Source organism: Oncorhynchus keta, chromosome 2, assembly GCF_023373465.1.
Source record: "Oncorhynchus keta strain PuntledgeMale-10-30-2019 chromosome 2, Oket_V2, whole genome shotgun sequence".
Taxonomy (NCBI): domain Eukaryota; kingdom Metazoa; phylum Chordata; class Actinopteri; order Salmoniformes; family Salmonidae; genus Oncorhynchus; species Oncorhynchus keta.
The window spans coordinates 30,246,031-30,263,820 of NC_068422.1; the positions used below are offsets into that span (position 1 = coordinate 30,246,031).

Consider the following 17,790-nt stretch of genomic DNA (forward strand, 5'->3'; position numbering starts at 1 on the left):
TGCAGGCCCCCAGGCCAGGTAACTACCCCCACTCCCCGGTGCCTGGTAACCCCACTCCTCCTATGACCCCCGGAAGCAGTATGCCCCCGTACCTCTCGCCCAACCAGGATGTCAAGCCCCCGTTCCCGCCTGACATGAAACCAAATATGGCAGCGCTTCCACCTCCCAGTGAGTACTTACACTGGAGCACCCAGACATGGATGCATGCACGCACGCACACACGCACGCTCGCTCGCTCGCACGCACGCACACACGCTCGCACGCACGCACACACACACACACACACACACACACACACACACACACACACACACACACACACACAGTGGCTAGTCTACAGACAGTCCAGCAGAGCGAGACCAAGCCATCAGTAACGCTTTCGATACCTTTGGCTGAAAATCCAGCAATGCCTGAACAACCAGGTTTTAGCAGTACGGTACTTCACTACATGACTGCTTCTCTACATAACTATCAGGGTTGGGGTCAATTCCATTTCAATTCCAGTCAATTCAGAAAGTACACTGGAATTCCAATTCTTTGCAATCTTTTTAAATTGGGAAAATTTGGAATTGGAATTTGGTTTACTTTCTGAATTGACTGGAAATGAAATAGAATTGAGTCCAACCCTGATCACTACTACATGCTGCCCTGACACAGTGCATTCGGAAAGTATTCAGACCCCTTCACATTTTTCCACATTTCGTTACGTTACAGCCTTATTCTAACATGTATTAAATTGTTTTCTTCCCTCATCAATCTACACACAATACCCAATAATGACAAAGCAAAAACGGGTTTTTGACATTTTTGCAAATGTATTATAAATGAAATACTTAAATATCACACGTGTTAGTTAGTTAGTACCTCACAGTGGTATCCTGGTGCCCCAGCCACTGTCTCCTGTATGTCTGACTGTTAATAAACCAATATACAACTCTTACCCCACTGCCACAGATACAGTTAAAAGGAAAGCTGACGTCCTATCTTCCTGTCCTGTCTCTCCGCTCCCATCAGCCAATCCCAACGAGGAGCTGCGGTTGACCTTCCCGGTCCGGGACGGCGTGGTGTTGGAACCTTTCCGGTTGGAACACAACCTCGCCGTCAGTAACCACGTCTACCACCTACGACCGTCTGTACACCAGACCCTCATGTGGAGGTGAGACACCAGACTTATTTCTGTACCGTCACAAAAAATGTTGCCATTGTTCGCATTCCCTGTACAATATTGGCCAATAGCAGTCCTGATAATTGAAAGAACTTTCAACTAAGCATATTAACAAACCCTTGACCAACTGAATAAGGTGTGCTAGTGCTGGACTGGAACAAAACTGTGCTGTCCTGGCTGGGTGTCCCAGAGGATTAAGAAAAACTGTTTTGTATTTGACTGTATTGACTTCTGCCCTTTTCTCTTTGCCCCCTCTAGGTCAGACCTGGAGCTGCAGTTCAAATGTTACCACCATGAGGACCGACAGATGAACACCAACTGGCCTGCCTCCGTCCAGGTCAGCACACACACGTACGCATGCAGCATGCATACCGATACGTACGCACGCACGCACGCACGCACGCACACACACACACACACACACACACACACACACACACACACACACACTGTCCTCCTTCCTTCCAGGTCAGTGTCAACGCCACACCGCTGACCATCGAGCGGGGCGACAACAAGACGTCCCACAAACCCTTGCACCTGAAGCAAGTGTGTCAGCCTGGCAGAAACACCATCCAGATCACCGTCACCGCGTGCTGTTGTGTGAGTACACATTTCAATAGAATATGCAGAGCAAAGGATACAAGGGATATTTTAAATGTATATAGAGGATAAGCTGAACGTGTTCATCATCCAGTTTTTATGTTATTTATGTCTTTGTTATTTATGTCTTTATGTTATTTATGTCTTTGTTATTTATGTCTTTGTGTTATTTATGTCTTTATGTTATTTATGTCTTTGTTATTTATGTCTTTGTGTTATTTATGTCTTTATGTTATTTATGTCTTTGTTATTTATGTCTTTGTGTTATTTATGTCTTTGTTATATATGTCTGTTATTTATGTTATTTGTGTCTTTATGTTATTTATGTCTTTGTTATTTATGTCTTTGTGTTATTTATGTCTTTATGTTATTTATGTCTATGTTATTTATGACATTATGTTATTTATGTCTTTATGTTATTTATGTATTTGTTATTTATGTCTTTGTTATTTATGTCTTTGTGTTATTTATGTATTTGTTATTTATGTCTTTGTTATTTATGTCTTTGTGTTATTTATGTCTTTGTTATATATGTCTGTTATTTATGTTATTTATGTCTTTATGTTATTTATGTTATTTATGTCTATGTTATTTATGTCTCTGTGTTATTTATGTCTGTTATTTATGTTATTTGTGTCTTTATGTTATTTATGTCTTTATGTTATTTATGTTATTTATGTCTATGTTATTTATGTCTGTTATTTATGTTATTTATGTCTATGTTATTTATGTCTTTATGTTATTTATGTTATTTATGTCTATGTTATTTATGTCTGTTATTTATGTTATTTGTGTCTTTATGTTATTTATGTCTTTATGTTATTTATGTCTATGTTATTTATGTTATTTTTGTCTTTATGTTATTTATGTCTGTTATTTGTTATGTATGTCTATGTTATTTATGTTATTTTTGTCTTTATGTTATTTATGTCTGTTATTTGTCTTTATGTCTTTGTTATTTATGTCTGTTATTTATTTTATTTTTGTCTTTGTTATTTATGTCTTCATGTTATTTATGTATTGATGTTATTATGTTATTTCCCTCCTCTATGTGCAGTCGCACCTGTTTGTGCTGCAGCTGGTCCACAGGCCTTCAGTCCGCTCCGTGCTGCAAGGGCTCCTGAAGAAGAGACTCCTGCCTGCAGAACACTGCATCACCAAGAGTATGTTACTGTTACTACACAACTATACTGCAATAGTCGATACCTTGTCTTACTATAACTCTGACTCCTGCCAGCAGAACACTGCATCACCAAGAGCATGTTACCACTATTATGTTGTACTATACTACTACTATACTAATATAGCCTTTACCCCATCTTACTACCTTTACATTAATATGGCTAACTGTAATCTAACTGTAATCTAACTGTAATCTAACTTTAATCTAACTGTAATCTAACTGTAATCTAACTTTAATCTAACTCTAATCTAACTCTAATCTAACTTTAATCTAACTCTAATCTAACTTTAATCTAACTCTAATCTAACTCTAATCTAACTCTAATCTAACTCTAATCTAACTCTAATCTAACTTTATGTAATGCTCCGGGTGTCGTGGGTGTGGAGTCAAATGCAGGAGACAGAGTTCAATGCTGTGCGTCTTTTAATAGCACCAACGCACCACAGGGTGCTCACAAAAGTTACGTTCCCAAACACAGGGAATCAAAAAATACAATGGAAAAAATCACTACCAGGCACAAACACGTACCTTTACAACAGAGCCGAAGGTTACAATGAAATAATCCCGCACAACAACCAGGCGGGCCGGCTGTCTAATAAAGACGAACTAATTAACATGAACAGGTGCTACCACTAAACATACAAGGAGGGAGAGGAAAAACAATCAGTGGCAGCTAATAGGCCGGTGACGACGACCGCCGAGCTCCACCCGCCCGGGAAGGGGAAACACCCTCGGTCAGACTCGTGACACTTTAATCTAACTGTAATCTAACTTTAATCTAACTCTAATCTAACTTTAATCTCCGTCTCTCCCTCCAGTTAAGAGGAACTTCAGCAGCGTTGTGGCCTCGTCGGGTAACACCAGTCTAAATGGGGAGGACGGAATTGAGCAGACCGCCATCAAAGTCTCCCTCAAATGTCCAATCACCTTCAGGCGCATCCAGCTGCCCGCCAGGGGGCATGACTGCAAACACGTACAGGTAGGATGGGAGAAAGGGGTATGTTTTCACACGGTAGATGGCTGGATAGGGCCACGAGTTTTCCCTGACTATGTGCCTAGACCAGGAAAAACTCTAGGCCCTTATAGCACAGTTGTTCGGTGAACTACGCTAATGTGATGAGTAACCTTGCCTGAGACCTGAAGACTCACAAGTGTTTTGTCTAACCCCAGTGTTTTGATCTGGAGTCGTATCTGCAGCTGAACTGTGAGAGGGGGATGTGGCGGTGTCCTGTATGCAAGTATGTGATGACCATTTTCAAACTATGTTTTGTCAATAAAGTTATGTCTCCTTTTTGAATGAGTTAAAATGATGTGTGTTTCTCTCTCTTTTTCTCCACAGTAAAACTGCCTTGTTAGAGGGTCTAGAGGTGGACCAGTACATGTGGGGAATCCTCAACGCCATCCAGAAGTATGTTTATTTTTCCTTATTACTAACAATAGTTCATAATTATTATTAACCTTCCGTGCTTCATGTTCTTATCCAGTTTTCCCACTATTATTTCTATAGTGTCTATGTAATAAGGGACCATAACAATTCCCTTCTTCATCCTGTAGTGACTAAATGTTATTTTCCACTATTCCCAATATTATTATTACCACAGTGTCTTCGTAATACTGGACTTTTCCACTTCCTCCATCCTTTGTCATATGGGACTGTATAAAAAGGTCCCCTTTCTCTTCCCGCAGTTCGGAGTTTGAGGAGGTGAACATTGACCCATCGTGTAGCTGGCGGCCAGTGCCCATCAAATCTGACCTCCATATTAAAGAAGACCCTGATGGACCACTGGCCAAACGCTTCAAGACCATGAGCCCCTCCCAGATGACCATGCCCAATGTCATGGAGATGATCGCCCAGCTGGGCCCTGGCCCCTCCCATTACCCATCAGGCCCTGCTCAGCACGGGGGCATCGGCGCCGGGGGCAACCCAGGGGAGTACGGTGGCCCGAGAGGCCCAGGTAAGACCAATTTCAGAATTCAGGTATTGAACATGTTAAATGTTGTGTATTTAGCAGACGCTCTAATCCAGAGTCATAACAAGGTATGTGAGACAACATTAAGAGTGCCCTCCCCTTATTTATGTTTTTCTGTGCTGCTAGGCAACACTTACCACGGTCACGGGAACTTTGACTTCGCCCACGGTAACCCCTCGGGCGGGGGAGGTGGTGGAGGTGGACCGAGAGGAGGAGGATCCCCCATGAGTGACTTTATCCACACCCCTCAGCTGTCCCACCCCCCAGACTTCCCCGGGGGTCTTCTATCCCAGGACAAGCCCCTCAGCCACGGCATCAACGGCCCTGTAAGTCCCCTACACCTCCACTACCAACCACCAGGGTCACTCATACCAGAGTTGCTGAAGATCCTCATAGAAAAGTAGTACACCCACAACCAAACATTTCCCAGGTGGAGGGTACAACAAATGTCATATGAAAGGAATAGGAATACTTGTTGTATATCATCTCATGTCAGGCCTGTCAAAGACCTTGTAGTTCATAAAAAGCACTGATCTCAATCAGGATAGCTTTGGCATTGTGCTCAGCTTGTTTTTGCAGCCTTGCTCATGTCATCCTCTACATGTCAGCTCAGAGCTTTCTTTAAACACATTCTACTTCCTCTCCCTCCCTCTCTCTCTCTCTCTCCCTGCGTCTCTCTCTCTTTCTCTCCCTCCGTCTCTCTCTCCCTCCATCCCTCTCTCCCTCCTTAGATGTCTCATCCTTCCAGCACTGATCAGTCCCATAATTCCATGCAACAGCAGAGCTTGCACGCGCCTCCTCACCCAAACAGCCAGCTGATACATCATGGTGGCAGCCAATCAGGGCAGTCGTTACACCACAGCGGCCAATCGTTGCTTCCCCCTCGCCAGCAGGCCCCGCCTCCCCAGCTGCAGCAAGGCCAGAACAGCCACCAGCACAGCGATCTGAACTTTAACCCCTCCTCGGGCATTGAAGGTCAAATCAGTGGTGACATGCCCGAGCCCTCTCTAGATGTAAGTGTGACATCATTGTGACATCGTGCTTAGGATGCATGCGCAAACTGGTGCAAACGTCATCTAGCTAGCATTAGCATCGTCTGCTAAAGCTTCTCTCATTACCTAGCTTTGGTTTAATGGAGCATGTCAGCTGCTATGCTAATACCTTTAGTTGTTTAAAAAGACTCATGGATAGAAATGAGAAGTCAATTGACAATATGCATCTTAATTATTGTCTCTCTTCCCTTATCGCTCTAACTCCATCTCTCGCTCTCTTCCTCTCTCCCTCATTTTCCCTTTCTCTGGCTCTTCCTCCTTCCCTCCCTCATCTACCTCTCTCACACCATCTCTCGCTCTCTCCCTCATTTTCCCTTTCTCTGGCTCTTCCTCCTTCCCTCCCTCATCTACCTCTCTCACACCATCTCTCGCTCTCTTCCTCTCTCCCTCATCTTCCCTTTCTCTGGCTCTTCCTCCTTCCCTCCCTCATCTACCTCTCTCACACCATCTCTCGCTCTCTTCCTCTCTCCCTCATCTTCCCTTTCTCTGGCTCTTCCTCCTTCCCTCCCTCATCTACCTCTCTCACACCATCTCTCGCTCTCTTCCTCTCTCCCTCATCTTCCCTTTCTCTGGCTCTTCCTCCTTCCCTCCCTCATCTACCTTTCTCACTCCATCTCTCGCTCTCTCCCTCTCTCCCCCATCTTCCCTTTCTCTGGCTCTTCCTCCTTCCCTCTCTTATCTACCTCTCTCTCTCTCTCTGTCTCTCTCTCTACAGCTGCTTCCAGAGCTGGCCAACCCAGACGAGCTCCTGTCCTATCTGGACCCCCCGGACCTCCCCTCCAACAGCAACGATGACCTGCTCTCCCTCTTCGAGAACAATTAACCTTTCGCCTCCCTCACCCCTCGAGCCAAACCCAAATCTTCTCTACAGACACACACACACCACAGGCTGTGTGTCCAACCAGCTGGACTCTCCATAGAGTCCATAGACACACCGTCATCCTCATATGGACTGGTAGTGGGGACTCTTCCGAGTGGACTTACCCAATGTGTAGTGCACTTCAGACCCAGGGTTCAAAGTTCAAACCCCCAGTCAGGTCACACCTCCTACACACCAGGGTTCACACCCCGTCGGACACACACACACACACACACACAATGTTTTGTCAATTGTGGCATAGACGTGTAGGTGGCATGAGGTTATCTGTCAGACCATGAGATGATGATGAGGATGACAGTCTGGATGTCAGGGAGTGGACGCTGTGTGTGAAAGAGACAGGAAACAGGAAATGCACTCATGTCCTCACTTCCTCACACACACTCTTCCTCATGTAAAGAATCGCGGAGCTGCGGAGCTCCACTGGCCGACGACAACACATCGACAGCCAATGTCGGCTGTCTAGTCCTTAAGTGATATTATATCGAAAGAAAACTGTGCAGCTATTAATCACGTTCTATGCGTATGACCTCACAGGCCGAACTCTCTGTGTGGGCTTTTAGGAAAAAGTGTTGTATTGTTTTATCATTCTTATTTCCCCCATTATACAAAAACAAAGAAAAACATACAATAATAGGAAAGAAAAGTCATCTTTTTGTCCTGGCCAGTGTTTCTATCAATCCTATTTTGATGTGTGTTCTTCCAAGCCCTGATCCCCTGAGACCACGACCTTTAACACCTGACCTTTGACCTAAATAAAGTGTGTTCTTATAACCTCTGACCCTTAGCTCACAGTGTGTTTCCATCGTGACATCAGTCAGTCAGCACTGGGTCCGTTCCATCGATTCTACTGAAGCACAACAGACAGCCCCACACCACATCACAGGCAGAGCACTGAGAGGAGAGACCAAGGCCTGTTGGGGAGGATTCTAACCTTCTAGCTAGCCCAACCCAGTCTATCGAAGAATCAGCACTGTTAACTATTCTGTCTGTCCATCAACCCGTCCAATGTTGTTAAAGTTTCTCTTCCCTGATATTGCAGTACAATGCCATGTCGGGCTGTGGGCTATACAAAAATGAATTTTACCAATACATTAGTTTTGGGTTAGAATGATATAGAATTGTGTGGGAGAGAGAGAGAGAGTGTGTGTATGTGTGTGTGTGTGCGTGTGCGTGCGTGTGCAAGAGAAAGAGTGAGTATGAGATTGAAGGAAAAAGAGAAGAGTCCCTGTTTAGTCTATAATAGACAGAAACATCTAGTGTTGCAAAAGATATTGGGCCCTTGTAATAGAGCCGGAATGAAAGTTAGCCTGTTTCTCCCTCTTTAAGGTGAGTCTTCCTCTGTTCTCCAGGCCTGCGATTGCTCCTGTAACTATACTGTACGGTTTGGTTCTACCATGTGTTAAGAAGTGCATGTGTGCCAATGGCCTCTGTTCTAAATTAGAGGGAAAGAATATTGTCTTTTTTATTTTATAGTCATTGCATTTTTTTTTTATCATGATTTTATTTGACATTTTCTTGCAAAGGAATGATTTTGGTTAATGGTAATTGTATTGTCCAACTTTGTTATTTTCATGTTTGTTCCACTTTGACTGTTCATTGGAAAATTGCCATGCGTGATACATCACCAAAGTTATCCCACAGTTTGCAGAAGTTGGCCTGGACATTACTATAATGTATGAATGATCCCTTCTATGCTTTAAGCATACTCCTAGGGAACCCATCAAACATTATTCTGAATAAATGTGTGGTTGCACTGCATTTTCTGTGTCTTGTTACTGTTAAACTGTATTTTGTCATCTTAAAAAGGAAAAGCACACATGATCCCACAATGGTTTATAAAGACAATTTTCATTGTTGTCATCCTGACAATGTATGCTTTAAATATATTTGCTAATGTATTGAGGGAAAAGTGACTTTACCCCCAGTCTTTTTTTGTTTTAAGTCAAAAGTCTAATACCCTCTGGAATTGAATGTGAGTTCTTTGACATTTTTGTGCTACTCTCTTTTGTACAACACAAGATCATCATGTGTATTATTCTATCCTCGTAGCGTTTTTGATATTCTTCTCCTATTTTAAGTTATTACTTTGTTTATCTATTAAGTGACTTTGTGAGAATAATCATAATTTGGTTTACATCAGATTATGTAGCCTACTAAATGAAATTGAAGATTTCTAGATCAATCCGTGGATATTGTTTGGATTTAGGAATGATCCCCAATGCTGGTTGAATCACCTGAACACAGCTGATCCTTTAGTCTTGTCTATTTGTTGAAGACAATGCACTGCCACAGCGAGGTATTTTGACTCCCCTGCTCTGTAGATCTGTGTAGACATGATGCTGAAGTCTGGTCTATCAACGTTACTCTCTATATACGCCACATAGAGGTTTGAGTCTTGTCCGAGGTTCAGGCTCCACACACAACTGTAGCTGGACAGTCAATGGACACAAGTGGAGTGTGTTAGAGGATGCATTGTATTTTCATGGAAAGAAAATGGGAGATGTTGGGCTCCCCCGGCCCTCTCTACTCGGCCACTTAAATGCAAGAGAAGAGAAAGAAATGGGTCTGGAGGGTCTAAGGAATGCATGTACATTATGTAAATGACAAATAGAGACACATTAACTTACAGAAATGTAGACATTTTCCCCACGCAGGGGACAATGATACGCATTGTGTATTTAGAATTTGTAAAGTTTGCATCCTCCTGTCAGAAGAGACTGTTGAATTGTGGGAAAAGGAGTCCGTGTTTGAGATAGTCTGTACAGTCCTCTCTCCCCCTGACCACATTTGTTCATTTATGTAAGATACTTTATTATCTACTTCTCAAACACGGCCGTTGGAAGAAAAAAAAATACACACTTGTTTCTCTTTGTGTAAAATTCAACTTCTGTGTATTTCTCTATTACCTGTGTACTTTATAAAGGTGCTACAACAACAAAATAATAAAGAAAATTTTGAGGTACCAATCGGGATTTGTGGGAACCATGAGTGGTTCCTAAAAAGTGTTGATACAAAATTTACAGTTTGTACAATTTTGTCAAATTTACAGTTTTTACACGATTAGGCAAAAAATATGACTTCCGAGGTACAATCTGAAGTGATTGACACACCAGGTGGCAGTTGTCTTTTTTTGTTTTGTACATTCTGTGTACAGTCATTTCATATACTAAACTGGTCAGAAAAAAAGAATTGTGATTTTTAGTCTTGCAAAACTGTATGTAGTTAGATGACGTGACATCCTAATATTTATCTAATAAATATGTATTCAAATGAAACTCATGCATCATGGTCTTGGTTTTCCAATAGCCTACATCGTCTATCCTCTATGTAACTTTAATGACAGTAAATGTATCGCCATCCACCAGACGCAATCACAGTGGAGAATGCTAGATCTATGAAGACCAACTGGCAGTCAGGTCAGTTTAAGAGCTTTCATAACAATATGAGTATTACATGCATGCCCAGTTTGAAACTACCTTAAAAAGGAAGAGTCATGTCTATCACATATAAAGTTATTTAGACCTAAAATACAGAGTTCAATATTGGAGTAAAGGCTTTGATGGGGAGAGGAATAAGACATTCTAACAATACAAATAAAAATACTATTGAATATTGTAGACAGATGTATTCATCATTTTCATGGACTAGCTATCTATGTGCACAACATCATCATTTGGTGTCGCTCTTGGGGGTCTTTGCAATGTCATGTGTAATCACACACCCCCATTCTCAGAACGTCATGTTGACAACTATGCAAAGATGTTGCAAATTAAAAATCATATAAAATATTGCTCTTTGGCGATTGCGGCGACGATGTTGTTTTCGTCTGGACCCGTCAAGAACCCAGTAGTGTATTTTGTCATCACAACTGACAACGAATCTCTGGGACGAGTCATAGAGGTGGCTAAGGTTAGCTACATAATGTTAAAGTATACTGAACAAAAATATTAACGCAACATGTAAAGTGTTGGTCCCATGTTTCATGAACTGAAATAAAAGATCCCCAAAATTATCTATACGCACAAAAAGCTTATGTCTTTCACATTTTCTTCACAAATTTGTTTACATCCTTGTTAGTGAGCATTTCTCCTTTGCTAAAATAATCCCCACACGTCCATACAAATAAAATGATGCCATTATATGGTCATTAAATAACACACAACAGCATATTTAGATAGAAAGTAAATAGGCTAGGTCTATTCCACTATCTTGCAACTCGGGTGGTTATTCTAGACAAGGTTCTTCTGCGTCTTTATCAAGGCCCAAGCCTATACTATGTCTTCTACTGGTATAACGTCGTCATTGAATGCCGTTCTAAAACAAGCTTTAGCTTTTTATTTTGGAAATGAATCTAGAAGCTGCAAGGGAACTGTAATATCTGGGATAGAGTTGCTTGATTGACCAGCTAACTTCAGCTAACTACGTTCAGTTCATGTCCTTTGCAGATGCCACATTACTGACAAAAGTTTGTACGCATAACAAATATATGTCACAGAGTAAAGGGAGGTATAAAGTAAGAATTGAACGTGTAAATGTTCATTCATAGTAGTAACATACGTTTACAGATCTATTTTAACGTTTACGTTTCATGTTTCATGTTTCATGCATGACTTCTTACGATCCTAGCGAATACGTATGTTCAACCTTTTGGTAGGTATCTGGCTCCATACAGGTACCCTAGCTCACCAGCTAACTCCTCAGTCTGACCCTAGTTAGTCGACCTTAATATGTAAAACACTTACACTGAACAAAACTATTAAATGTTTCATGAGCTGAAATAAACAATCACAGAAATGTTCCATACGCACAAATTATTATTTCTCTCAAATGCTGTGCACAAATATGTTTACATCCCTGTAAGTGAGCATTTCTGCTTTGCCAAGATAATCCATCCACCTGACAGGCATGGCATATCAAGACACTGATTAAACAGCATGATCATTACACAGGTGCACCTTGTGCTGGATACAATAAAATGCCACTAAAATGCTCAGTTTTATCACACAACACAATGACACAGATGTCTCACATATTGAGGGAGTGTGCAATTGGCATGCTGACTGCAGGAATGTCCACCAGAGCAGTTGCCAGAGAATTTAATGTTCATTTCTCTACCATAAGCTGCCTTCAATGTTGTTTTGGAGAATTTTGCAGTGCGTCCAACCTGCCTCACAACATCTGACCAGGTATATGGCGTTGTGTGGGCGAGTGGCTTGCTGATGTCAACATTGTGACCACAGTGCCCAATGGTGCTAGTGGGGTTATGGTATGGGCAGGCATAAGCTACGGACAACAAAATGCAACAATTGCATTTTATTGATGGCAATTTGAATGTGCAGAGATACCGTGACGAGATCCAGAGGCCCATTGTCGTGCCATTCATCAGCCACCATCATCTCATGTTTCAGCATGATAATGCATGGCCCCATGTCACAAGGATCTGTACACAGTTCCTGGAAGATGAAAATGTCCCAGTTCTTCCATGGCCTGCATACTCACCAGAGTAAACGGATCGCCGTTTACTACAGCATGTTCCAGTTCCAGACAATATCCAGCAACTTCGGACAGACATTGAAGAGTGAGACGTCATTCCACAGGCCACAATTAACAGCCTGATCAACTCTATGCGAAGGAGGTGTGTCGCACTGCATGAGGCAAATGGTGGTCACACCAAAACCTACTGATCCTAGCCCCTTCTTTCATCTGTGACTAACAGATGCATATCTGTATTCCCAGTCATGAAATCCATAGATTAGGGCCTAATATATTTATTTTAATTGACTGATCTCCTTATATGAACTGTAATTCAGTAAAAAATTACTGCACGTTGCGTTTATATTTTTGTTCAGTGTAATTTAAGTTGTTGAAGTTGTGGCTCCACTCCACTAGATGGCGGTATTGACAACACAGACAGGTTATTTCAATAGTTACAAATGACCTACTTTCCAAGCAAGTCAACATCCCATTCATCATAATAACATTTATTTAGACTAAACCTTTACCCCATGTTGATAGATGGACACTCCAGCTCAGGGTATGTTCTCTTGGATAATGACAGTCTGGCTCCAGTTAGGGTGGGGGGAATAGACCTTTACCCAATCCAGATGTGTTCTATCTGCTTTTCTATGTCCTTCTGCAGCCAGTTACCCCACAGTGTTCCTATCTATTTAGTCTTTATGTGAGCACTTGATCCATGGAAACAACGTTTGGAGAAATAGGTTTTCTCTGCATGTACCCACATAAAAAAAGACTACAGCTCAGTATAGAATACTACCGTCCTTACTATAGAATTCTGTAGCTAACTGTAGGTATACTCTAGAATAATAGTATCCCTCAATCGTGTAGTGCTTACTATTTAATTCTGTAGCTAACTGTAGGTATACTCTAGAATAATATTATCCCTCAATCGTGTAGTGCTTACTATAGAATTTTGTAGTATACTGTAGAACAAGGGCTCCCAAACTTTTTCACTCATGCCCCCCTTCCAGCATTGGGGAACAACCCACAGTGTTCACACCCCTCTTCTTGGCAGAGAGAAAATGTTGCAGGTTTAAAGCTTATTTCCTGCAATTCTATACATTTTTTCATTGTGTGCAGAGACAATTTGGCCGTTTTAAAGCACATTTTCTGAAATTCTACAAGTTTTGCCATGTCTTATGTGTGTTCACGTGATATTTGAGTGATTAAAAAACATTAGCCGACATGGGCTAGGGCTAGCTGACATGGGCTAGGGCTAGCCGACATGGGCTAGGGCTAGCCGACATGGGCTAGGGCTAGCTGACATGGGCTAGGGCTAGCCGACATGGGCTAGGGCTAGCCGACATGGGCTAGGGCTAGCCGACATGGGCTAGGGCTAGCTGACATGGGCTAGGGCTAGCCGACATGGGCTAGGGCTAGCCGACATGGGCTAGGGCTAGCCGACATGGGCTAGTTGATCTGGAGATTTCTGACAAGTTATAAATAGCTCTCTACGGTCTGCAATGACTGACATGAGGAAATGCTGATGCACTACCTACCCACTTTCAAAATTGCACCCTGTGCGTTCTACTTTTAGGAACTACTGCTGTAGAATACTATATAAATACTACAGTAGAATCCGCAAGAAAACACTGCAGTAAATACTAAAGTAATGCCTGCAGAAACATTGCAGTCTGCAAAAATAATACACTTTTTGAATTATAGTAAATACTTCAGTTTTAATTTGCATATATTTATACCCACCATATCCAAATTTGTGCTACCCATAAGTGAGAAATCTGCATGCCAAGTATAGACCACATATTGCGTTCCCTACAGGTTATAGAACTCTGTTCCTACCTACCTACAGGTTATGAAAAATGTGCTATTTTAGTTTCTCCAGTATCTTTCCTCATGGAGAAAGCGTGCACTTCCATGTCAAAGATAATAGAACAAATCTCCTACATGTCACCATAGAGATGGATAGAGAACTCGACATGGATGTAACCCGTTTTAGCATGGCCATTGAGGGCATCCACCATTTTAAAGTAGTCAACTGGGTGTGGATTCCTATGGGTTGGGAGCAATCAGCCAATGATCAGAGCATTGTCTTCTTGAAATTGGGTGCTATGGTTTGTAAATGGCTTCAACCCCACCATCTAGTGGCTCTTATAAATTAATGACAAAAGATTTGGTTCAGGACTCGAGCACTGCAGGTGGCGGTAAATCACCAACATAAGCTTGACACTTTTTTCAAAACAAAAGAAAAAGACAAATTACTATTTTAAAATGGAGATAGCCACAATGGCGCTGCCAATGCTGTCACAGACGCCATAATGGCACGGATAAAATGATGAGGCCTCTTTCCGTCTCTATGGATGTCGCTGTAATATTTTTGTAGAGAAAATAATCTATTAACTATTTAGGCATGGAAGATGGACCTGAGACATATAGAATGTATAAAATAATGTTTATTCCCAAATAAATCCATGTTTTTAGTGTACTCCATTGCTCATTGTGTCCTGTGTGCCAAAATCACTAATTATTCCTGCCTTTAACACTTCCTGGTAAGGATCCAATGTCTTTTTTTAGACCGCCAGACAACCAACACGACTTCCTGTCCTTCAGTGCAGGATCTGACATCACGCCTTTGGCTTCTATTTGTCCATGAAACCTCCCTATACTGGGATATCATGTTTCATCTCACTTGGCTTGGAACAAAGCTGTGAAGGCCAATATACTGGAAGTAAAGTACTCTTATTAGAAAAGAGAGCAATGATTCTATAGTAAAAGTGCATTGACTATTTGTGATTTGAATGTGTCTGCAGAATTACAAGTCAATACAAGTCAATCTACAGTTATACCGCAGTAGTATACAGGAAAACAGTTAGTGACGAATGCTATAATCATTAGTAGTGAATGAGCAATTGAGTTGTTAAGAATGCAGATACATTTTTACCAACTTTGTGTGTTGTAAAATATTTTCTCAAAACCACATTTAGTTTGATGTACGGTACACCAACTTTCTTTTGTGTGGGTTCTTACCATAGAAATATGATGTAAACATTATATTTATGATTGTAGTTACTATATTTCTATTGTTCAGTTCTTCCCTCGATTCTAGCTCTAATGTCTTTATTGTAAACCAAACAATTCTCCCCTGGTGAAATTCAGTGAGTGACCAGGGCAGAGACTGAAAAACCAGACTATGGCTGCATTTAGACAGGCAGCCCAATACTGATATTTCTTCAACCAATTGGTCTTTTGAACAATCACTTTTGATCTTTTTCAGATCTGATCTGATTGGTTAAAATACAAATTAGTGAAACAATTATCCGAATATGGCTGCCTGTCTAAACACAGCCTATGTGTCTAGGTGGTGGTGATGCTTATCAAGCTAATACTTTATGAAAGTAAATAATGAACCGAACGTGAAATAGCTACCATGGCTCTTAAACGAAACCATGCGCTCTGACTTCCCAACCGTTTGTTTGAATTCTCAAATTACATTGTTGCCATAGAGACACTTTATCCCCGCTTCTATGTTTGAGCTAGGGATGTTATAACAAACTTAATATAATTTGGGTCCCCACCCTCTTGTGAAGTGTTTGCTATTTGGAATGTGTGTCCAAGCCCGTGCATGGAAACTTGGCTTGACAGACTCCGACCAGTGCCCTAGCCCTACACTCTTTGAAAAAAGGGTTCCAAAAGGGTTCTTTGGCTGTCCTCATAGGAGAACCCTTGTTGGTTCCATGTAGAATTATTTTGGGTTATGTGTAAACCCTCTATGTAAAAAGTTCTAAATGGAACCAAAAAGGGTTCTTCAAAGGGTTCTATGGGGACAGCCAAATAACCATTTTAGGTTCTAGATAGCACCTTATTTTTCTAAGAGTGTACTTATATACTCATGTTAAACAATAAGATGTTTACAATCATTACAAGCAATTAAGTTCTTGTATCACATGCGTTTCCACTGACTATAACAAACATTGGGAACACCTTTTAACATTGAGTTGCACCCTCCCTTTGCCCTCAGAACAGCCTCAATTGGTCAGGAATGGACTCTACACGGTTTCGAACGCGTTCCACAGGGATGCTGGCGCTTGTTGACTCCAATGCCTCCCACAGTTGTGTCAAGTTGGCTGGATGTCTTTTGGGTGGACCATTCTTGATACACACGGGAAACCGTTGAGTGTGAAAAACCCAGCAGTGTTGCCGTTCTTGACACAAACTGGTGCGCCTGGCACCTACTACCATACCCTGTTCAAAGGCACTTTTGTCTTGCCCATTCACCCTCTGAATGGCACACATAAATCCATGTCTCAATTGTCTCAAGGCTTAAAAAATCCTTCTTTAACCTGTCTCCTCCCCTTCATCTACACTGATTGAAGTGGATTTAACAAGTGACATCAATAAGGGATCATAGCTTTCAACTGGATTCACCTAGTCAGTATGTCATGGAAAGAGCAGATGTCTTTAATGTTTTGTACACTCAGTGGATATCATGAAGCGAGCATGAATGTGTGCTTTGATCTAGTCTGTAGGCTTCGTTAAAAAACCTATCCACAGCTTTGGTAAAACTATTTGCATTTTATTATCTGGTTTATATTCACTAATTTAGAGTAAATGACCCAGAGAAACAAAGTTTAGAGAAAAGGTTTTATGAGTACAGAACTGGAAGTCTTGATAACTCATACAAATGACAATGTAATAGTAAAAGTGTTGAAATAAGCGTTGAAATAAACCAGTCACTTTCCCCAGATCTTTTCAACACTAGTCTGAACTAGAATAGGACCTCCAGGACTTGACAACAGCTTCCTGAGGCATCGTCCTCCTCCTTTACACAACCAGCAGACCTCCGCAGTGCAGACCAAACCTGGGTTCAAATACTATTTGAAATACTTGATCTGTGCTTTATTGAGCTTGCCTGGCTTAATGGACCATCGAAAAGTCCCATCAAACCATGTCCATCGACACTCGAGGTAGGCTAGAGCAAACACTCAGTGTTTCAAGTATTTGAAACAGTATTTGAACCAGCCCTGAGCCCCACCATTGAGTAGAATGTCTGTTTATTCGTTGTAACATATGGACAATAAGGGATGGATTCAATCTGTATCGCCAAAGTATCGTGAAAGATCTAGGTTAAAATGTAAAGGTAATTTCCAATTGAGCCGGCATACAGTATGCAATGTTTACCATGAATACAGTCTCCGCGACCACGGGAACATAATTGTCAATTGTGCTAAAAAGCGGATCTTCAGCACTACGGATTGCATAGAGCCCTAAAGCTGTATTGTTGTATTGTAGCCCCTGATCCCTAACCCCTGGGTACTTGTGTAGATTTGAGTGGATTGGATAGTTCTATTTAAGCAATATGGTGAAATTCTATCTAGCTTTTCAGTGGGCGAGGTGAACTAAGAAGCAACGCCAGTATATTGAATAGTACAAATTCAACAATGCACTGAAAAAGAACACTATCCAAA

The 17,790-nt window shown here is 41.5% G+C and overlaps 1 protein-coding gene across 8 annotated transcripts in view; it reads left to right on the forward strand.

Annotated features, from left to right (window-relative positions):
* The window catches only part of LOC118361163 (zinc finger MIZ domain-containing protein 1), a 241,955-nt gene extending 231,830 nt beyond the window's left edge, over positions 1-10,125 (forward strand). For 6 of the 8 annotated variants that reach the window (XM_052475016.1, XM_052475018.1, XM_052475017.1 and 3 more), the window contains 12 exons: positions 6-168; positions 955-1,156; positions 1,424-1,502; positions 1,634-1,765; positions 2,823-2,928; positions 3,767-3,927; positions 4,119-4,186; positions 4,288-4,356; positions 4,635-4,903; positions 5,045-5,244; positions 5,650-5,931; positions 6,686-10,125. In XM_052475016.1, the coding sequence (XP_052330976.1) occupies positions 6-168; positions 955-1,156; positions 1,424-1,502; positions 1,634-1,765; positions 2,823-2,928; positions 3,767-3,927; positions 4,119-4,186; positions 4,288-4,356; positions 4,635-4,903; positions 5,045-5,244; positions 5,650-5,931; positions 6,686-6,793 (1,839 nt within the window). In that variant the 3' untranslated portion in view covers positions 6,794-10,125. The remainder of the gene's footprint in view (positions 1-5; positions 169-954; positions 1,157-1,423; positions 1,503-1,633; positions 1,766-2,822; positions 2,929-3,766; positions 3,928-4,118; positions 4,187-4,287; positions 4,357-4,634; positions 4,904-5,044; positions 5,245-5,649; positions 5,932-6,685) is intronic. The other 2 variants (XM_052475028.1, XM_052475034.1) reach the window with 2 other exon arrangements.
* The last annotated feature ends 7,665 nt before the right edge of the window (positions 10,126-17,790 follow it).